The 23550-nt window shown below is 43.9% G+C and overlaps 1 protein-coding gene across 1 annotated transcript in view; it reads right to left on the bottom strand.

Annotated features, from left to right (window-relative positions):
- Window positions 1-23550, bottom strand: part of samd11 (sterile alpha motif domain containing 11) — a 48860-nt gene that overhangs the window by 15697 nt on the left and 9613 nt on the right. Inside the window, exons 3-5 of the mRNA XM_070911022.1 lie at window positions 19151-19326; window positions 11126-11235; window positions 3353-3445 (exon numbers count right to left, since the gene is read on the bottom strand). Coding sequence (XP_070767123.1) covers window positions 3353-3445; window positions 11126-11235; window positions 19151-19326 — 379 coding nt within the window. The remainder of the gene's footprint in view (window positions 1-3352; window positions 3446-11125; window positions 11236-19150; window positions 19327-23550) is intronic.

The following is a 23550-nucleotide window of genomic DNA, read 5'->3' on the forward strand; positions in this document are numbered from 1 at the left end:
CTATAACTAGCTATTTACCTAATGTTGCACACTGAACTCTCTTCAGCATATGATTAAATAATAATGTTACGTATTCATCCACATTCATCTCCATGTCATGTCATGATTGTGAGGAATTTGGCCCAAGCGCATACTTGCATCAAATTTACTACGCAGCTTCAAACAGCAGCCAGAGGTCACAGATTTGGAAAATTTGTAGTTTAAGACTCAAAATCACATTTCAGGACCTCATTCAACTGAACACAGAACATCGCTGTTTACCAGCCCAGCAAACGGACAAGGGAAGAATTCAATCTAATACTAGTGAGTCCACCTTTTTCTGAATGAAGGGCTCACTCACTGGTGCTTCGACTGGTCACAGAGTCTATACCAAACACCAGAATTCACAATTTGGAGGGAGGGAATGTTTCTCTGTCACATTTTTGCGACTTTGGCCAATAAGGCAGGTGTATTTTTTAGAATAAAAACCATTCCTTATGCAGTTCTAACAAAAAAAAAAACATCACAAAATGCAAACACAGAGAGTTTACCCAGAATTCATTTTACACACCTTCTATTTTACATATTTTTGATGATTACTGTACTCTCTGGCATACAGCCTTCTTCAAATATCAGCCAGAAAACATGAGCGAATGATTCATTAAGAAGACAGCACTGATGGACTGGAAACCTCTTTGGATGAAGCTATACACGTACAGCCATGCATTGTTAATGGTCTGAGTCTGACCCTAGCACGAACTCACTACTTCTCTGACAGAAAGCACAGCAGTAACCATGCAGTTACATTAGCATAGGGTGAAAGGTTATAAGTAGGGTTTACTGTACTGGAGTTTGACTGTTTTTAATGTGGACTACAAACAAAAAAGCAAAAGGCTCAGCTTCTTCCACCATGTGTGTGTATATGTGTGTGTGTAATACTGCTGCTGTGTTTAAGGTGTTGTGAAGATGATGTGGTGTATGATATCTATCTGGCTGTCAGTCCCCACACTTAATCTCTCCCTCTGACCTCCCTCCTCCCTCTCTCTGTCAATAGTAACATGATCTAAGGTAAGGGTGGAGGGGGATATGGGGAGGCGGTTAGGGAGTTAGAAGAGGGAGAAAGAGGATGAGGAGGAGGAGGGAGAAGCAGAAGAAAGCAGGGGTTATTTTTACCACCCTCCCTTCTTATTGAAACCTGAGCCTGGCCCCGGGCAGGCGAGCAGGAGTGGCGCTGAGGAGCGGAGGTGGGATGGAGGTGGTGGTGGCGGGGGAGGAAGCGAGCACGCAAGCATCTCTGTCTCCACCGCCAAGCTCCAGCTAATCCACCCAAGGTCCTCAAGTGCATGTGCGTGTGTTTGTGTGTATGTGTGTGCGCACAACAAGTCTGTGCCTGTCTAAAGTTTTCTCGCTCTCTAAACACAGCGGGGGGTGCCGACTTTGCAACAGAAAGAAAAACAGACGTCATTTACACAGCGGCATCCAATCTCTCTGGCTCCATCCACTCTCTCTCTCTCTCTCTCTCTCTCGCTCTCTCGCTCTCTCTCTCTCTCTCAATCTATTTCTCCACCTGCATTAATCATTAAGGGATAGTGTCTGTCGCCAAACTTGGAGGCAAAGGAGATGTAACACGCATAGATAACACATACAGGTGCAGAGTCAGGGTTTGGGTGTGGACAGAGCTCAAGGTTAAGACGCAGGATCAGCTGTGTTTTGAAATGGCTTAAATGCACTTCTCTGGACAGCAGGGTGCACACACACACACACGCTCACAAAAAGAGTCGTCTTCATCTGTCTCCCTTATGCAAATATACAGCGAGGGAAGAATATATGCAAGGCGTGTAGAGGGGTTTGTTTGCTTTAAAAGCCAAAAAAAAACCTAACCACACAGGCACAAAAACACGAGCCTTATTTGCCTTAAAAGGAAGCCAAGCCTGAGTACACAAACAGACACAGATAAACACACACACACACATCCACATCCACAAAAACCCATGTATCTTTCAGAAGTAGGGTTGTGTCTAAGTAAGACTATAATGGCCAGGAATGAGTACAGAGGAAGACACACCAGGTAGAGCTGCTGCTGGTCAAAAGGTCACCCAGAGGGCAAAGGTCAACACCAGGCTCGTGCTGAGCTCTACAACCAGTCTGACCTCCAAATGCAAACACTCTCACCTACCCCTTCTTTTTTTTTTTTTTACACAGATTTGAACCATCATTAAACAACAATTTTACTCACATGTCAAATAATAAAGAGCTATTTGTGTCACTGTATGTGTGCAGCTTATGTTGTTTGGATCACACGTGCTCCTGGAGAGTGTGTGTGTGTATTTTTATTGTTCTGGCTGGCGTCTCCAGAGATGAGGCTGGATGTGCGGCGAGCTGCCCTTGGTGTTGCGGTTTTGCCTGCTATATAATGCATCAGTCAGGAAGTCTTCCTCGGGAGCCCAGAGGGACGGGCCCAGTGGCTGTGCCGGCTCCACGCCGGGCGCCAGGTTTCACGCCACACGAAGGAGATATGAATAATAGAGGATGGCGACCGGATTTGCAGCGCTGCAGAGGGGCACTGTCTTGCCATGGTGTGCCTTCTCAAAGTCTGCTATTTATGATGTTCTCATGTCACACACAAAGCAGATGAAAGGTAATAATAATATGTGTATATTAGGAATCTATCTACAGGGGCTATCATTTATCAAGATATTATTTAGATATTATATTACTGTATGTGTTGTGTTTGGAGGAAAGCAGACATGACAACCACATCATGCTCTGTTTTCCTGTTAAAGGGTTTTCATTGGGACTACAATGTATGGTAAAAAATAGTTGCAGTGAGAACTGTTCAAAGTGAGGCCTGTTGAGTAATCCAGAATGTAATATGGGAAGAAAAGTTGCTGTAGAGTTTTTTTTAAATGTCATGTCTGAATGTTTTGGATGTTTTTAGCATCACAAATTCTTCTTTTGTGGTGTTCAAATACTATGTTTTGGTAATTTGGGTGTACTAACCCTTTACTGACTTCCCCTAACGTGTGTCTGCGTGTAAGAGAGGGGAATGGGTTAATAGAGTGATGGCATGGAAGTGTGTCTTCAAGCATGTGAGAAAGCGAGACTCAGTGAGACTGTGTGTGTGCATGTGTGTAAGGCTGTATGTGTATTCCCATCATCACACTAACCCTAACACACTGACCACTAGCAGCTAAACCGATACCTCCTCATTTCTCCCTCTTCTTCACTCTGCAGCTTCCATCCTTTCTCTTTCACTTTAACACTCAAGTCACGCTGCCTTCTTTCCTGCAATTTTCACCTGTTTCCTCTCAGAAAATGCACGTCAAAGCACATCTGCAACGTCACAACACACAAACACACTGCACAGTCTTACCTTTGGGGGATACGCTACGTGACTTCTTGCTGTCAGAGGGACACTCGCTGCTGCTGTTGGGAGAGAAGCTTCTCCTCTTGCCTAGAAGGTCATCTGTAAACACAGAGAGAGAGGGAGAGGAGCACTCAGTAAAAAGACTGAGGTAAAAGCTCGAGTTTGCCGCTCTGCTCTACGTCTACCTGTATACATGGCGGCTGCTTTGGAAATGCAGAGTTAAAAGAGAGAGAGAGTGAAAAGGAGCCAAGGAGAAAAAAGTGAGGAGGAGAGAAACAGAGCGAGTGAAGCAAGCCACGGGCGTCTGGAGATGTGCCTGTTCTGTCAGATATGAGAGGGGGGCCTGCGCCGCCGTGGATGACAGATCTGCCCGGCTCATTCACATGTGTATGTGTGTGTGTGTGTGTGTGTGTGTTTGTCTATCTGAGGAAGGGAGGAGGGCTCTGTCTCTTCCAACGTCTCTTTCCAACAGTCTGTCCTCAAGTGTTATCACTGCTCTTCCTCCCTCTCTCTTCTCTCCTTTCTTCCCTTTTTTCCAGATGTTGGCACAAAAGCCTCTGACAGAACTAAAGTGCAGGAGAGCCTCTCAGCTCCTTGAGAAATTCCCCTCGGCCTACATTATGTCTATATCATGTGTTTATTTTTAGTTTTTCTACCTCCACGACAGCCACTCCCCTCTCTCTTGTTGCTGTCCTCCCCTCGTAAACACACCTCTGATCTTCTTGTCTCATTTCTCCATCTGCTTCCTTCTCTTTCTCCTCTCCTCTAGGTGTGTTTGAAACCTCCTCCCATCAGGTGTTCTCTCTCTCTTTCTTTCCTCCCATTAACACCCTCCCTCCCCCTCTTCCTCCCTGTTCTCCCCCTACCTCCTCCCCTGCCACCAAAGAGGAGCAGCTAGTGTACAATTACAGCACCCCCTACTGCCGCCGCCTCCTCCTCCTCCTCCTCTCCTCCCCTCTCTTCCCTTTCTTCCTTCCCGCCCAATCACCTCACCTCCACCACCCCCCTCAAACACACCTCAAATCAATACGGGCCTAATCAGAGAGGGAGGGGATGCAGAGCACATCGCACGCAGCGCCGGCAGGAAGGAAAAAGCCGTTTGTCATTGCTCTCTCTCTCTCTCGCTCTCTTTCTTTCTTTCTCTATTTCTATCTCATGCACCTCTGCTTTTACTCCAACTCTGTTTCTTCCTCCACATAGTCAGACAAGCCACAGCAGCAACTGCCTCCCTTCTTTCTCGCTTTCCCTCTCTCACTTCTCGGTGCGTATTTTAAGGATGGGGGGGGGGGGCTTTTTTTTCCCCCTTCCTTCAACAAGAAATGGTTCCTCTCTCCCTCTGTCTCTCTTTTTCAACAAAGCAATTTTTCATCATTTGCACAGCATGTGTAAACAGTGCGGAAAACAGTGAACAGGGCGTAAACAAAAAAACAAAACAAAAAAACAATATAATTTCTTAGCAATGCCCAAGCAAACAACATTTGGTGATTTCTGTCATGTGTCCACTCCTGATGTTGTTGTTACCCTAGCAACGGACGGAGTGAAGCTGGAGTGGAGTCTGACCTTTAACCCTTAACCTATCACCCTAACTTATGTTCTTTCTTCTCTATAACAAGACACAGACAGGGAGGGGAAGGAGACAGAAAGAGATTTAGACAGGATTTTGTTGGGCTGCTGAAGGAGCCCCGGTGTTGATGAGAGGGCAAACGAGAAAGGGAGAGAGAGGGAGGGAGGAGGTTCGCTAATGATCCAGTGTTTGATGTCTCAGGTCCTGAGGAGATCCACTCCCTACACCATCCTAAAGAGAGAGGGGGAAGGGGGGGGGGGGGGGGCGCTAATGGACAAGTGTGTGCATGAACACACACACACACACACACTGAATGTCACAATTTCTACTTTTTCTGTCATCTCCTTTATGATCTCTCATTCTGTTTTTCTTCACATTTTCAAATCATGTTCAGTGCAGGAAAAAAAAACACTAAAAGGTCTCCATCTATCCTATTAGTGGAATATTAACAAAGAGAGAGAGAACCCCCATTAGTTAAACCCCCTCTTCTACCAAACACACACACACACACACACACACACACTTTCTCCCACACCCATAGCCTCTCATGATCAAACACACATACTTGAGTCGTCTCTTGAGCCGACCTCACTCAAGACACTGCGTCTCCGGAGCGAGTGCCCGAGGGCCAGAGATTTGAGGGCGGAAAGCTTTTAAAGCCAATTAAATGGGGCTTCTTAGAGCACCGGCGCTCCCTTTTAATGCCCAACCCTGAGCTCTGCTAGCATCTATGCTAACCCTTATACTCCCACTAACACCGCTTACAGTCAAGTTTGCTACCCCGGGCATTTCCCTATCACCTTGCTGAAGAATTAGGGGTATGGAGTCAGGAGTTTTATTTTAGCTTCAAGGCAGTGATTTTAACTACAAAAAAAGAGTGCAATAATTAAGTGCAAATACCATTAGCTGCTATGATATAGCCCCCTGTTTTTGTCATTCCTGATCAACAGGAAGTCGACCTAAACACTCAATATCCTAGCCTCTGCCTCGGTTCCTCCTTGCTAGTTAACCTCCTCCTTATCTGCCGTTTCTCCCACTGAGAGAAAAGAGGGATGAAAACAGAGGGACAGATAGATAAAGAGGAAACAGCAGGACTTAAACCACTTCTCTTTCATGTGACACCACCAGGGCGAACCATCAGGCAGGGGAGCGTTCCTTCTTCTTTCTTACTCTCTGATTTCCTCTCCTCCCTCAAACTTTAGTCCTCTTCCTCTCCTCTCTCCATCCCACGGAGCGTGGTGACAGCTCAGACAGCCAGACTCCTTAATTCCTCTCTTACTCCGTTAATCTGTCATCTTTATCAGGCCGGGGAGGGAGGGAGGGGGGGCTGTGCGGAGAGAAGAGGGGGGGAGTGACAGGCGGGGACGTGGGGTGGGCCGCCAGCCGCAGCCCCCCGATCAATCTCCACATTACAGCTGACAGAATGGTGCTAATAACTTATTGATCCCCCCTCCGTGCGCCGGGGCCTCCGCCGGCCCTGAAAGCCCTGCCATTGATTGGCTTACAGGCCGATGCAGCTGGGAGAGGGAGGGGAGAGGGATGGGGGTGGGTGATGGAGATGAGGAGAGAGGCGCTTCTGCTCAAGCTGAGGGGAGGATGCGCCACTGCCAACACACACACTAACACTGCTCCTCTGTTTGTTATGTTCTATGTCTTTTCAACAGGAAGAGAGAAATTAAGAGAGGTGGAGAGAGAACTAAAGAAGAAGAAGAATGGAAATCAGGGGAAGAAATGTGTTGTCAACCGACTAAAATATGGCTCACCTCAAAGTGAATATCTGTGACACTGTCATATAAATATCCCTTTTACAATTCAGAATAGTTATGCAACACAATTAAATCCACAAGCTATTTATGCACACTTCTAAAGGCCTTCTGTCAGCTACAGTAGGTCCTTCCTGTAAAAATGGTCTGGTGCACAGGTGGTGATGCACAAGAAGTGTGAAGAACACTGGCTTGTTTAGAATACGTCCTGGGCTACGAGAGCCATTGTTATGATACTTAACAAAAAAGTTGTAAATTACTAATTACTATGTCTTCATTATAATGGGATTAAATTATTCTCTGATAAAAGGTACAGCACAATTTACTTTTGAGTTTGTTTTTAAAAAACCTTGACAAGTCAATCAAAATGGGAAGAAAGGAAAGGAAATAACACAGGTATATCTATGTTTTTAATCAACTAGTGTCCTCTGCCAGTCTTAAATGTACTACTGTACTGCTTTTTGTCACCCCGGCATTAGTTTGTCTGCTAGGCAACTGTTCATGCCAGAATATCCATGTTAATATTCTTATCAAAATGCTGCTCAAGTCACATGTTATTAAAGACTATAATATTTTTGAAAGCATCATCAAATAATCCTGTTTAAATTCTATCTATAAAGTAAGGACATTTTCATGAGTTCACAAACTGAAAATGTAACAATACTATGTTGAACAGATGAACAGAAAAAAGTAGTTAAAAAATGTAGAAAATTTAATTCAAAGATAAAGGCGCCAAAGTACAGCGGACACTTGATTATTAACCCTTTAACACAGAGTGTGTTGTCAGCGACACGTTTGCGCAAGCGCACTTTGGATTACCATAATTACGTCACGGTTTGCGATATCGGAAAAATTCCAACGTTTCTGAAAGCTGAGACGTTGCGCTTTACAGCCAATATGGTGTCATTACGGTAATTTCACTCGCGCCTCTCAGTCAAAATAAGCAAAAAAGTCCAGGCGGACATTTTGAGGCTTAGGTTTCAAACCTAAACCTGGTTATAAAGCGCAACGTCCCAGCTTTCAGAAACCGTTAGAATTCTTCCGATAGCGCAAACCGTGACGTAATTATGGTGATCCAAAGTGCGCTTGCACAAACGTGTCGCTGACGACACACTCGGTGTTAAAGGGTTAAGTGACCTTTGTAAAATGATGTGCAAAAAAAACAAAAAAACACCATTTGCTGTTTAGCACCAAAGATGGCACAGACACGAAAAAAAACAAGGACTTTCTGGATTGAAACCTGTTTGGTTTCCTTTAAGTGCTCCGAAATGAAGAAAACATTTATTGTTACTATTTACTGGAAAGTTTATTTTTGTCATCTGTGAATTTAATCTTTTGACAGAAGCATTGACATGTCTTTATGAACAATAACCCTGAGAAGCCATTTTGTTATGGCAGTAAAACTACATTCCTATTAAGCGGTGGGATGTTTTAAAATATTTACAACCCACATTTCCCTTTTTGCTTCTGTATGACAGAGCTAATATCATCAGAAATCCTGGAGTGTTTACTTTCGTTTAGAATTGCCTGTCTATGCTAATCATGTAATAACTAGCTGGTAAAACTTTAAAAGCAATCCTCACTCACAAAAAACAGGTCTTGCACAAACACGCTGGGCTGCAGATTCACACGCAAGCAAACATCTAAAACCAGGCATTTAAAACCACACACGGAAAGGTGCACACGCTCAAACACACACACAAAAATGTGCTCAAGACCCAAACCACTGCTACAACCCCCAACCACACACACACCGACAGGCTGTAACTGCCTCTGGGAGTCTGAGCAGAGGCAGCAGAGGAGAGAGAGAGAGAGTGGCGGTCCAAAACACCTTATCTGCCTGTTTGAGTCTCCGGTCTGACCGCAGAGCCACGGTTTACAGTCTCCACAGGCAGCCAGACTCTCAGCGTCGGCGCCCCTGCTCTCCCCCTCCCTCCTTCCTTCCCTCCTCCCTCCCCTCCACCTCTCACAGAGCCTCCGAATAGCCAGCGGCTGGGGAGAGAGAGAGAGCGAATGAGGGAGGGAGGGAGCCCTCCTGTCTGTCCCTCAGATTTAATTAACGGCCCACTCCGGCGCAGAGACGACCCGGCAAGCCTGCTTCCCTTTCCTCCTGACCCACACACACACAAAAACACACGGAGCCGTCCGCCGCCATAGCTGCCGCCTGCCCTCCCCTGATACCACCACCGCACTCATTCATCTCTCTTTCCTCTGTCTCTCTATTTCCAAATGTTTCTTCCATCACCACATCTCAGTCTCTCTGTTGCAGACTTTGCCTTCTTTTCTGATCGGTTTTCGTTAATTTCTCTCCCGTCTCACTCCGTCTCTCCCTCCACAGTTCAATAGCCCTTTTTGAAAACAGGGGTCCCGTAATACTGCCGCAAAGAAGGCCTGTCATCGTTGGCGTCTAGTGTGCCGGTTCCCCCATTTTACGAAGACGTCAATTCGGCTCTGTTACTACCTCCGCTGCCGTCTTAGCGGCGGAACAACAAGGCCCCCCCATTCTGTGTTCATACGTTTTATACAGAACAGCGAGGCAGAATAACGTTTTCCGGCTTCAACAGGCTGCATAAAATGGGCTATTGATAGAAGACGTTTGGAAGATAAGTCAAACAGGAGAGTTGACTGACAGAACAGAGTAAACACAATATCACAGACAGCGAGCTGCGTTTACCGTCTCATCCACCTGAAAGTCAAATAATCCGCTGCTCTAAAACTTCATAGACATTACACCCACCTATGTACTCGGACGAAAATTTGAACCTGTGTTGATTTTGCGTGGGCACGCGTCTGCATAACTATGTGTTATTTGTGTGCAATTGTGTGTTTGTGACTGTGTGTCTAATTTCACTAGCAGACAGAATTAGAGGCAGCGGCTGATCGGATTGGACTTGTTTACAGACACGGAGCGAGCCGCTTAGGCAGCCTTTTAAATCTCCCTTTAATGGTCAAGCGGACAGATTTTAGGGTCTTGGACCCCCTTCTGGCTTAAGCCACACTGTGCTCACCCCCTCCTCCATCACCCCTCACCCACCCACCTCAATCCCATTGTGTCTTTCCCCATTATGATAACTACTCAGGGCTCTGATTTCTCCATTAAGTGTAGCAACTGATTAGGCCGGTATTTGGGTGGACATCCGTTCCAAACAGGGGTTTAAGACTCTGGCTGGGCTGGCTGTTGAGCAGTCTAATACCCTCCACCTTCCACCCACCCTGCCTGATATCACAGGCACCGTATGGACAATTAATGTGGCAGACAGAGGAGATGAGCACACAGAGAGAGGGTATGGAGGTGTTGGGTCTGGGATGATTATGGCACTTGCTGTGCCTCTGGCTAACGGTATAAGACAGGACAGGGTCAAACCCCGGGCAACAGTGGAGCAAAGGTATGGTCTTCACTGATAAAAAGGCAACTCATTTTTAGGATCAATATTTTTGATATACATTTTCCCTTCATAGATATTAGATACTATTATAGTCTATTATAGACATTGATAATAATTACTATAATTCATACTAAACTGACTTCTATGTGGGAGAGCACAGAGAAAAGACATCCAGACAAACATTTTAATGTGGAATAAATAATATAAGAGCCTGCAACAACATTGAAACATATTGTAAAATCACTGCCAAAATAGATCAGGATGTAAGTGTGACTCATACACCAGTTCAAAACTTTTTCAATAAGTATTGAAAATATACCATTTTTAACAGGCAATAATTTGATAATGTGAAAAGTTTGTTTGGGTTGCTGGTGAAGCATTGCTGTCTTCAATCAGTCCTCGTTGGGATACAGAACACTACACACAACATATGTCATAAAAATAGGTACAACTAAGCCAGTGTGGCAGAAACACCCAGTATAGTAGGTTGATCGCTGAATAGTGATATCCACAGAGGCTGTTTTACAACCATATGTCTTTGATGTCTGGACAATATCCTCATACAAGCTACTTGACAAATAGCTGTGATTAAATGCTGTCTGTGTGCTGTCTGTAAGCTGTAAGAAAAGCTCTTAGCACACGCACACCATGGTTCCTCTGCTCACATGAAACTGGATTAATGGCAAACAAAGCTATTTATTCAGAGGTAATTTAAAACAGGGGGTTTAACACAAAATCCTGGAGTGCGGCAGAGAATGTGGGAAGAACATTAAGTAATCAACTTGAGAGCGACCTTCAGGAATGAGTAATAAGCTTATGTTAAATTCCCCCAAATCACACAAATTAGAGTAAATTAAATGGGTAATGGAACGTTTACATATGTTACAGGAGATGTAAAGGGGGATTTATCATCAGTCTGGATGCAAAGGAAGGAAAGAGACAAAGAGATGAAAAAGGACAGAGAAATAAAGAAGACACCCTGACACCTTTAAACACACACACACACACACACACACACACACACACACACACACACACACGCACACAGCATCACTGGGGGTCCTACCTGTGTGTCCAGTACTGGTGCTGTGGTCAGAGGCTGACTGGCCCTCGGGCATGCCGTGCTGTCTGGTGTGGTGCAGGTTGGAGATGATTGTAGAGAGGTCACTGTCACGACTGTAACTCACGAACACACACACACACACACACACACACACAGAGAGGAAAGAGAGGATAAACATATTTAAAAGCAGCCCCAAACAAACTTAATTCCACAACGCAATCCAAACCAGTACGTGATAAAGCAGCAGCGCATAAATTCACACTATTTCACACACTACTTACCACAGAAATCATCCATCCAGACAGCACCATCTCTTAAACGCATACCTCCACACAGACTCAGCAGCTACAAGTGGCTGTCCTGTCAACTGGCTCTTAGCTCTGAGGTGTGTAATGCACTCTGACAGACTACCGCATCCAGCACTTTTGGGTCTCATCCCTACTCATCTTCCACACTAAGATGCATTAACGAACATATTCACAACTCATAAGTAGTTTAGCAGCTTAAAACCTGATTATGGCTGTTTTTAAACTTGGTGCTGCCAACAGTTGTTTTAGAGAAATAAGGCAATTGAATAATGTGAAAAGACAAATGATGAATATTTAAGATAAAACAAAATAGCTATGAAGCCTTGAACAGCAACTTATTTACTTATATAAATGTAACATTTAAAAAGACAACACAATGGATCTGTGATTTACGACACAAAAAGGGCTTTAGGTGTTCTTTTCAATTGCTGTGCCTACCCTTCTCAACAAAACTGTCCTCAAGAGTCTCTCAAACACCCTGTCCTGCCCTTCAGCACCCAAAGGAGGAGCAGGAGGAGGGTTTACAGATTAGGCCCAGAAATGGTTGGAGCCACCCTGCCCTTCCAAATACTCCACCAGCCGCCTTTCTAATCTCCCCACACCAGTGGGCCCACACAACTGTGTCATGGAGGTATTTCATTTGCAATCTGATTACCATCTTGATCGCATTAAACAGCATAATGATGGGAAATAGACGCTTAGAGTTTGAGGGGAGTATAGCAGCAGTGCAGTACAAGTCTAGTCACAATATAATGGCAAACAGCTTGGGAGGTAGGAGAGGTGCAGGGTTGAATATTGTTTAGCTCATGGTCTAAATATAATTTACTGTTAAATGACTGTGACATACATGCCGCATGGAAGAACATCCCAAAGCCCAAAAGAACAGGAAAGTTCATGTACACTGTCATTTTGTCCACAAAATAAGGATGAAAGCATGCAGCATTTAGACATGTCAGTTTGACGGCATCAGCATCCTCTCGTGTCAGCAGGAATCCCGTTTACAGGCTTAACTGGCAACTTTATTGAAAGCAGAATCATCTATGAAGGGGGTCTGGTATGACACAGCAAGCACAGTTTATGGGACAGAAGCGGTGAATGGTTCTTAGCTGCCACCACTATGACGAGGCCACACTGTTTGTGGCTGCTGGATTTGGGTTTTTACAGTCCCATGATTACAGGCTCCTGCTGTAATGTCAGGCTGTCGGTCGCCAAGCTGTTTTCCACACGCTAACAGAAAAGATGAAGGAGAGCGTAGAAGGCCTAATGCGGGCCATGCTGGCTTCACCAGTCACCTTTCAGTCACAGCGAACCAGTGACTCAGAAAACAGTCTCAGACAAAACAGTCCCTGACGGTTGCTAAGCAAGGAGACGCTTGATTGGACTGTGACTGCAAACTTTTTGGACTAATGATAGACTATATAATAGACTATTCAGAGTGTAACTTGCTAAAATTAGTAGCTATCCGCGTCTGAGAGCTCAATGGTTTTCTTCAAAAAGAAAATGAGATGCAGGGAAGGTTTTTTAATTGTGCCTAAAGTCATATAATAATGTATCTGCGTCACCCAGTGACTCCAACAAAACACACATCACACACGCTGCAGTTACACGCTCCACTGTGAAACACTGCAGCCAAATCCATCAACCAGCTGCCTGCGTTATAACACCACCCTCTGTCCATCATTTAAAGTGATCACGATAATGCCATCCTGAACTTCTCAGAGAGGTGATGGGGTTATTATCCCGTGGCGAAGTGGCCGCTCTAAGCCATGAACGGCAAGGACATTGTTAGTGGGGTAATTAGTGCACTTTTCCTGAGCTGTCCCGCCTCGGCTTGGGCTAATGAGGGACTAGCCCTATCTCCACCCACCTCTGCCCTCCCGCAACCCCCTCCCCCTCTTTCTCTGGGTGGAGGCAAGGTCATACTCAAGCCCTGGTAGATGAACAGGGGGGTGGGGGTGGTGTTTAAAACCCAGTCACCTGAGTCAGCGCTCCCTAAGGAGCTCCTAAGGCCGGGGTTAGCTTGGGAAGGACGGGGGCCTCGGAGAGGATGGGGGGGGGGGGGGGTTATATTGTGGCTGTCGGGACTGATAGCTAAGAAGGACATGAGCTGCCTTCTTATCACCCAGGTGCACGCCGTAGACAATCATCTCATCCTCAGCTCATCCCTAAACTGGTCAATAGTCATCTGCGGCCACAGGACAGACACTCTGACCCAGACACTGGGATAACTAATATGTGTTAATACTCAAAGTCTGTCATGGATACTACAGGCATCCAACATTACTGAGAAGATACCGCAAACGAATCAAATTTTTACTAAAGTCAATATATTGTCTATGTATTGCTGAATAAAGCATCTCCATAAAGAAAGAAATAAAAATGCCATAAGGATGCCAAAATTTACTCCAGTAAAAATTGATGTCTGCCAGATCAGTCGTTGGTACTCTTTCTTTTGCTGAGAAAAGGTTGTGTTCCCTACCATTACAGTAGGCGTTACTATTCAAAATGATCCACACAATATGAAAAGACTGTTCTCCTGGCACGGGGAGTCGACTCAGTATAAATGCCCAGTAGTGGCCTGCTGCGGCATTGGCACGCAGAGCTGAGGTGGCAGGGCTGGAGGTCACAGTGTGAGCTGGCAGAAGCTGGCAGCCCAGGCACCCTGACGCCATGTCTCACACCACCACTGGGAAAGTGCTGACAGACAGACAGCAGGGATGTGAAGGTGGAGGAGTGGAGGAGGAGGAGAGAGAGAGAGAGAGACAGGACGCAAGCGCTGTGTAACATCTGGTGCTAGCAGCTTTACTGTGTACCCTCCTCTGCTCTCAAGACAACAGCCCGAACACACAGCCTACTCCAACCTGCACAGGTGGCTCACAGTAACATTCAGACACTACCAGGCTATATGTAATATTCAATAACCACTGCATAGTCAGGTATGGACTTGGGCAAAATGCTGGGAAAAGAGGGAATGTGTAAAGCTTCTTTGATGCTCCACAGGAAAAAAATCATAATGCACATCTTTAGGAAATATCTATACTTTAGGACACACAAAGCTTAAAGCGGGAATATGGATCTGTTCCGTGTACATTTTATGTTTTGTCTGATTCCCGATTCCTGATTCCAACGGAAACACAATTGTCATGCTGCTCACAGTTGGATTGAAAGGCAACCCGCAACTGGGAACCCTGCAAGCAGAGGGGGTAATGAATAAATACAGAAATAGATACATAAATAAGTAAGAGTAGCCTGGCTTTACTTGGGCTTCGCTTCTCCTTGTTGTTCCTCTGCTGTACAGGCTGACATGAGGTCAATAAGGCAGCCAGGGGAGGAAAGAAAAGTACAATGGAAATAGAATATACAGTAAGTCTGCCATGTTGCATTTAGGTTCTCCTGCACTGAGCCATGCACACGCTTGGTGGTTTTACTGTTAATTTCTCCTCTGGCTCACACTTTGAGCTCTTATCTTTCTCATCTTTCTAATTCAGAAGGAAATTCATGAAAAGCCAAAGCTCTTATTATCTTCAGCTAATTTCGACATATTCTATGACAGCACATGGTGAATAGTAAGCACTGTGTTCTTTACATGTGGAAATGATGAACCTCGGGCTTTGAGCCAACACCAAATCTGAGACTAAATTGCTGGAACACTGCTGACCATCTTTTTGTTGATCCTGTGTTTTGACAGGGAGTTGATAGACAAAACACTGCTCTATGTGAAAACAATGAACATCTTGCTGCTAGCCAACGCCCAATCAACTACTAAATTGCTGTGACTCTGTTGCCATGGCAAACGCATGTAAACAAGGCAAAAAAAATCTTGAACCGGAAAGCTCCTCTAGAAAGCTATAAAACCTCCAAGCTCACTAATTAGTGCTTTAGGGGAGAGCCATTTCCAGTAATTTCACACTGTCCGTGACCTCTTACTGGCATAAGGCAATGACACAGTTGTTCAATAAAGCCAGAGGACAAAATGTCAAATGCAATAGACATACAGAAGCTAACGCAGCATCAGTGTTTTTCTCTCTCTGTGGTTATGAGACAGATTGAGTACAGCATCCCCATTAACAAATATGAGCCAACGCTGCTCCATGAATTTTCATAAAGAGAAGTGTGTTGTGAAGGGAAACCGAGAAAACACTACGATAGTAAGTAGTAATATCAGATTTTTCTAAATGTTTATGAACATGAGCATCTTCTGTTTGCTTCCACTTTCACTTATCAGCCAGTACAGCAGCGCTGTAGTTTTCTCTCGATGAGCACCAAAGCTCACACTGCTTCAACAGTGCACTGGGGTAAATAAACACAATCTAGCAGGCAACAGTTCAAGGCTGTAATCAGGTCTATCAGAATTACACCCACAATGACTTATAGCATTACCATGTTGCTGAAGACAGAAATGTCAGTCCAAAACCAATTAGATGGGATGTTTTGTTGAATTCAGTATGTTGCTTGTTTCAATCAGCTTTACTCCCTGCCGACTGGATGAGCACAGGACGAGATGGCCCTTCTAGGTGGAGACCCAGCCTCTGACAGGCAGACTATGTTGAACAGCTTGGTATGTTTTATGCTGTTGTCGGTCTTTGGTAAAGGTCTGCAGATCTTATGAAAGCCTCCCTCTTCCTACTTAATCTACAAAAATTATTTTGTGCCCTTTTGTAGATGGAAGCATTTGCATATGTAAGTGACCAAGTAGCAAATGGCCTCATGCATGGCCTTTGTTTGTTTGGGTGAACGTTAATAATGGGTATGGCAGATTTTCTTTTTTCTACAGGGCGCAGAGGCTGAAAGGCAGACGTCAGCGGGTGGAACTTATAAAATCCACAGCGGTTGCCGGGTAATTATCCAGACTCTCAGTCAGCACTTTTCAATCAAACCTTTGTTATCTACGGTCAACTTGAAACAAACACTAAGGTAGGCTTTGTTTTGCCCTTGAGTGAGACACTAAAATCTTAAGTTACCGCCATCAAATATTTAGTCCCTGAGATGAAATCCATAAATCAGCGTTAACAAGTCCAAGTCAGAAACAAACAATCTGCAGCGCTGATACCGAGGCAATACCAAGGTGATAACAAAACTAGATTTTGTTTGCACCTTTCAGTTGCTGTGTGTTTCACAGGAGCCACACTAGACTTCCGTATACACCTTGTTGTGATAATGAGTATTTGGTTGGTTCCCTGGCCTGGCTGCTATTCCATCTCTAGATGCTCCGTGCTTATTCAGCAGGACAAGCACAGATCTATGGAGCACCAAGTAAACCAATTGTCGGTAAAGCCTGCCTATTAACATTAATCTGGTTAAAAGAAGGCGGACCAGTTTTTAATGAACTTGAGAAGACATCCGGATGAGAATGATGAGCTAAGACAGCACCACTTGTTGACACCAACAGACAAATCCTCTTAATGCACAACAGTCGACCACCTGAACTAACAATCTACGCTTTAATGTTAAAAAAAGTGACATTATATATATATAAAAACATTTGGATAAATAATTGCCACCTGCTGTCTATGTACATTAAAGTGCAGTTACAGTAGGCCGCTTGCAGGAAGCAAGTGGGTGTGACACGGTGCTGCCGCCAGCCTTGATGATGTGTGGATGAGACAGCAAAGACACACTCACACATGTATACAGAGGCCCTGTATTTTTCACATCCATTGGCCAAATCCAATTTGTTAAGACCCTTCTACGACTCACTTACGAAGCTGCGGTCAATGGAAATCACATTTCCGTGATTGGACATCCCATTATCCCGTTCGTCCAGACCTGCACTGGGGGATAAAGCAGGGCTGAGACGGATGCCCGGGACAGACCGGAGCTGCGGCTCCAGCGAGTCCGTCGCCTTTCAAAGGGTAAAAGCCTGACATATTAGTCATAAGTGTTCTTTAAATTCATTATCATCTTAACACGCCAGCGGCACAAGTGTCAGGGGGAGGGGAAGCCCTCTTAAACAAGGTTAGTGGATCCATTTAAAGCTTCACAGTTGCCGTGCTGTCCGCCGTGTCACACGCAAGTCTCAAGACATGAAAAACATCCCCTCCTGTAATGAGGTTGCACAAGCTGCTTATAATGCAGCTGGGGACTTTCTGAGGTTAATCAATGAACAGCTTCTGCATTATATCTGTCCATAGCCTGTCTGACTTCTGAATCTTTAATGTACATACCAAGTAATCATAAATCCATGTGATGTTTATTCCAAATTGAAAATTAATTTCTGTGATTCCACATGAATCAAAGTACTGATTGTAATGGAAGCAAATAAAAAAAAATCATAATCCTATTTCATTTTTGTTCCTAACAAAGCAGAGTGTATTCCATCAGAGAGAGGCAGCGCTGTCCTCAGAGCCTGTTTGATTAATCTTAATGAGGTGACCTCACTGTAACCCCGTATGTGTGCGCTTGCATGTATGAAGATGTGAACATGATTATTCACTTGAATCCAAACAGGCTTTTAGTAAAAGCATTCCACATTTTCATGACAAACCCAGTCGAATATGTATACAACTCCTGAGCACTCTTCTCCGTCCATTATTGTAGAAAATTTCAATTTTGACAATTAGTCAAACAGCCATTTACTGATTCACACTAAAATGCAACATGTTGGGTTTCTGAATAAACCACTGACATTAGATGAGGATGCATTGCTAATACATGCCACTTGTGGTGTTATTACAGTCCTAAAAAATAATAATTGCAAAACTGAGACAAAACAATCCTGTTAAGTATTTTGCCATCTTCCTGATTTGGTTAAGATAACAACAACAAGTCTGTGTGAAGGATCAGGATCCAGAGGCTGACTGTCTATAGATAGATGCCAGACTGTGCAGGATTTTTAAGTGCGTCTGAGGCAACATATGCTACTTCGTCTTATTAATCTTAGTCTATCTCTCCAAATCTGTTTGTGTTTTCCTCTTACTTCATACCATCAGCTCTAAGATCTTTTTAAATTGTTAATTGAGCAGCAAGAATAGATGCACATCAACATGAACATCTACTTTCACAGCCATTTCAAAATGTTCCTTACACTCTTTACGCTGAAAAAGTGCAATAACATGACATGAAGACGTAGTGACTTGTGTTTTATATTAAACGCTGATGATCAAACCACTCCCAAGCACAGCGCAGGATGGGATGAAGCAGACAGCGGTGACTCAGGTGACTCAGTCTTTTAATATCAAGTCAAGACAGATACGCCAAGACTTGGCAGTAGCAACAAAACGCTAACCAACAAACCAATTAACACTTTCAAAGCTCAGCACACATCCTTCCATTAGACATCCCAAAGCAAAAGCCATAAGTATATTTTTGAAACACTGTTCTTTGTCTGTTCCTCTCAAAGTGTGCCTTTAACACCTCAAAATTATCCTAAAATCACTTTTGATGAAAATACTACACACACGTCTGAGTTGTCATTAAAAAGGTTCTGCTGAAGAGAAGCAAACAAAACAGAGGACTTATTACTGTTAATTATTTTTAACAAATGTGACACCTCAGAGGCTAGCTTGACATTTTCCTCTCATGGTGATTTCACTACACAACGTATGCATCTTCAGGCTCAAGAAAAGCCTACGCAATTACAACAATGTGTGTCAGAGTCTAATAAACACACACACAAAAAAAGCTAAAAAGTCTGGAATTTTAACTGGCAAATGTCAAACATGCTTGTACTGTCCTTCAAACTAAATTGAAACCATGGCCATAAAAGTCACAGGTGCCTCACCTCTTTCTCATGATACTGTAATGCAACTCGTCCTCCTGTTTGATGTGGGCATGATCCCCACTGGCTCGCTCGCTGCCTTCACTGTCGTCACTGCTGAAGATGGAGGCCAGCTCCTTCTTGGGCACCCGGTTGGGGGGCAGGGGGATGGTCCGTTTCTCAGCCAAACGCCCGCGGTTCTGCACAAAAAACAGGAGACACTTTAAGCAACAGGATTCATATATAGGTTGTCAAATTGTCAAATGTGTTTCTTTGCTTGTGTTTAATCTATTTGTAGTATTTTTCTTTTTTTTCTCCTTATTTTGATCATTTGCATGTGTCTTTAAGTTGCTGTACATACATATATGCATCCATCCATCCATCCATTCATATAAGACGAATCAAGACTCCAACACGAAGGGATCTTAGTTATATTTTGCAGTATTGACTGGCTAGTTTGTGTATTGTTATCCTGCTTATTACACAAAATACATCAAATCAGTCCTTCTCAACCAGGGGTACTTGTACCCCAGTGGGCACTTATGCAGTTGACAGTTGGGTACATGGAAAGATTGTGGAGACGCTCAAGTACTGAATTGAATTTAAATTGAAAAAATAGATTGCAATTTGATTAAAAAACATATATCCACATATTGAGTCAGATGTAACACCTAGCACTACCTATTAAGATTGAATATACATGAAAACTAGTTAGCAAGTATTCAGAGAAGTCTAAACAAGTAGCTTAAAGTAATGAATGAATGACTGAAATAGATAAAAGTATATGTGCAAAATGCATAGGTCCAAATAAAAGGGATAAAAAAAAGTTTTCGGTTTCACTGCATTAAATCTTTTAATACAAAATATCGTTTTAAAATATCCTCATCAGAACCTAAAATCATTCACAAGCTTCCAGCAAAAACTGGTTCAAGGGCAACGACAGAAACGTCAGTGTAGCTGGCACACATGAGCTGAAACCAAAACAACATAATCTGTAAGATTGACATCCAGCCTCCAGCCAGATATCATCACGTTGTTTGCACTCTCTGTGAATGAATTATATAATGAATTCATACTGAGAAAAATCCTCCAATACTCTATGTTAGGTCAACGGTCTGTCGTAATGGAGTAACCAAACTGATGGCAAGTTTGTTGGTGAATTAAGTGTTTTGCTCCAAAGCTGCCAGGAGTAAGCGGAGAAAAGAAGGGATAAAGAGGAGAGTGTAGCCCTGGGGGCGTTAGGAAGTGAAGCTGGGCGACCTTTAATGTGACCTGAAGAGGTCACTGCAGATTAACGTGGTCCTATCACAGAGAGGAGGGAGGAGGGGGAGAGAGAGAGGACGGAGAGGAGTAGACGAGGAGCAGAGATGGAGAAGAGTAGGAGAGATTGAGCCGGGGGACGAAATTGGAGAAGAGCAGGGGGAGGATAGACTAAGTAGAAAAAGTTAAAAGGGAGAGCGGATGTGGGTTTGTACAGGAGCGAGAAGAGAAAAGGTGAGAGAAAATACAGAAATGAAAGAGAATGTGGTGAGTCAAAACATGAGAGAGAAAGCTCCACAGAAGTTGAGGTCTGTCCGACGTGGAGTGGACTTGGATTTGAAGCTATATTCCCCTCTCTCTCTCTCTCTCTCTCTCTCTCTGTGTGCCTACATCTCTGCTCTTACTCCCGGACGCCCTCAAGCCCTCCAGCTATCCCTTCCACCACACGCAACCCCGCTCTCCACCACTCCTCCCCGCTCCCTCCTTCCCCCTCTCCTTCCATCCCAGGAGGCGCGGCAGCATGAGTGGCAGGCGGGGGCAGGAGGAGGGATTTGGGGGCTCCTAGCCAAGAGGCAAACAGGTGCAGCCCCTCTGGAGTCTCTCAAATGGCAGACATTAAAAAGAGTTGGGGAGGGAGGGGGGTGGAGAGAGACAGAGAAAGATGAAAACATCCCCCAGGATGAGCAGGCCACAGAGTTCTGCACATTTCTCTCCTTTCTCTTTTTTATCATGCCTTGCCAGAAAAGAGGTTTTTCCTCTTTTCTTCTTTCCTGTCGGAGCTTTCTACAAGTTCTGCTCCAGCGTTTGAGGACAGTGGATCACTTTCTGATACTTCTGCTACTTCCATTCGCTGTAGGAAGTTAATGCTGGAGCTCCAACAGGGTATCGGAGGGAGGAAACAGGAGCGAAACATCACATCAGAACAACACTTCACTATGGATGCAACCACAGTTACATCTGTCAGACACACACATCTGTTAAATACAAATTCTCCACCTCTAAGTCTCTTTACTGCTGTATTCACATCGTCAGGGAAAACACACAATTGCACATGCGCACTATCTTCACCACCTACACACACACACACACACACACACACCTGTTCCTGTTCCTTAGAATTCCCCTCCAAAGCGGGGGATTTTACTTGGAGCATGCCAGCAATATAGTGTATACAGGAATAGTTTGTCTAAGACCAGTCGTGACTGTGGCTGTGTGTGTGTGTGTGTGTGTGTGTGTGTGTGTGTTAGTATTGTGAGCGTGTAGACAACCACCCACATGGCCGTGACATACCCAGGCTGACAGCTCCCTTCCCTCCTCCCCCCTCTTCCTCCCTCTACTCTCCTCCCGGAAAGCCCCGATCCTTTCTTTAGTGGCACTGACGCATAACTGGGGGTGAGCTCCCACTGCTTCCGGCAACACTTCCGCAGCACGGGGGAGGGCTCTCCGAAACAAAACACGAAGCAAAACACACCCCTGGCAGCCCACGTAGGAGCGCTCAAAGGAAGGGCGCCTCGTACGCGCACTAACAAACACACACACACACACACACACACACACACACACACACACGTGTGCGCAGAGCTGAGGCAACCTTACTGTGTGTGGTCAACCTCCTTTCAGCCATGGAAAAAAGTCTCTCATAAAAGTCCCACTAAAAGCACCTCTATGAATATCACCTCCCACGCTTTCTGTCTGACAGTCAGGCAGCCAAGAAATATATCTGGGCTTCACATTTACAAGCAAAAAAAAGACACACATACATACAGATGCGCATGCATAGGGACACACTGACCAACTTATTACACAATCTAGACAGACAATTAAAAATCAGCACATGACCAACATTTAGAAACACCTCCCATAAACACAAATACTCTCATTCATTCACCTACATATATTCATATTAATACATGAATTCTCCAATAGATACACTGTGCTCTGAGAGTAACACTAGAACTTGAACTGAAGATGGTGAACGATTCAGACAAACTACTGCACGTTTGAGACTTTAAACAAACAGTAGTGCAGGTGCTCATTATAGTTACATAACATATTATAGGTCAGATACTCTACATTCAAACAGCCATACTGACTTACTCAAGCGGGTCTTAAACTTTAAACTAGTGTTTACAGTGTTTGCTTACCTCACACCATTCACTTCCATTAATGCTGAAAATGTGTGGGAAAACATTTAAAAGTTCCATAATGTAGGTAATCTACACTGATATTTCACTAAACGTATTGTGTCTTTATACAACACATTCATATTGCTGCAGTGATCTCTCTTGCAGTTTGTAAGAGATTTGACATGACATGAGTTTATTGTACTCTCTTCATGCATTACACATCTAACGAGAGCCAGACACAACTGTTTAGGCCAACGGGCCAACATGTTACTTGCATGTTTACAATGTACAGTAAAGTTATCTTGCCCCTTATTCACGTTTTCACATAGAACGTTTCTGGTGTTGAATATATACTTTTTTTAAATGTACTAGTGTCTTTAGTTTTTCTCTATTTTTAGCAAATTTGGAATGAAAAGACTTTAGTATGTTCCGTTGTAGGAAAGTATCACAACAATGAAGTTGAACTGAATTGATTTGAAAAATGGAGGAGATTTTATATAAATGTGCACATTTAAATGCTTTGTAGTAGATCAATACTGCAATTCTAGCTATGGTGAATATCCACATAATTTTCACTGCCTACCAAATTCCAAGTCTCTCGGAGATAGTCTTGAGAAATGGCAAGAAGTCAAAAGTAGTTCAACATGGTCTTTTAAGCTGCATATATCTCACTTAATAAGTAGATATGTGTAATAAAGCTTCAATATTTCAAAGGTGATTACATACGGTGAGCAATGGGCTTACTTTATACTTTTGCCATATATATATATATATATATATATATATATTCCTGTAACTCATTTGGGTGGCGTCCTGAATTCATAAATTCATAGCAAGGGTTTGGTTTAAAAGCAACAAAATGCTCTTGTAGTGAAAAACAGTACAGGCTAATATCACAGCTTCACGTTGGCCAAGCAGAAATTATAAGGCAATCTAATGTTTTCTCTCTAAATTTATTTCAGACTTTTAAATGAGCTCTTGGTGGAAAAGAGGACTAATAAGTGTGTTTTTTTTTTCTTTCTCCTTGCGTTATTTCCT

This window comes from Enoplosus armatus, chromosome 8, assembly GCF_043641665.1.
Source record: "Enoplosus armatus isolate fEnoArm2 chromosome 8, fEnoArm2.hap1, whole genome shotgun sequence".
Lineage (NCBI taxonomy): Eukaryota > Metazoa > Chordata > Actinopteri > Centrarchiformes > Enoplosidae > Enoplosus > Enoplosus armatus.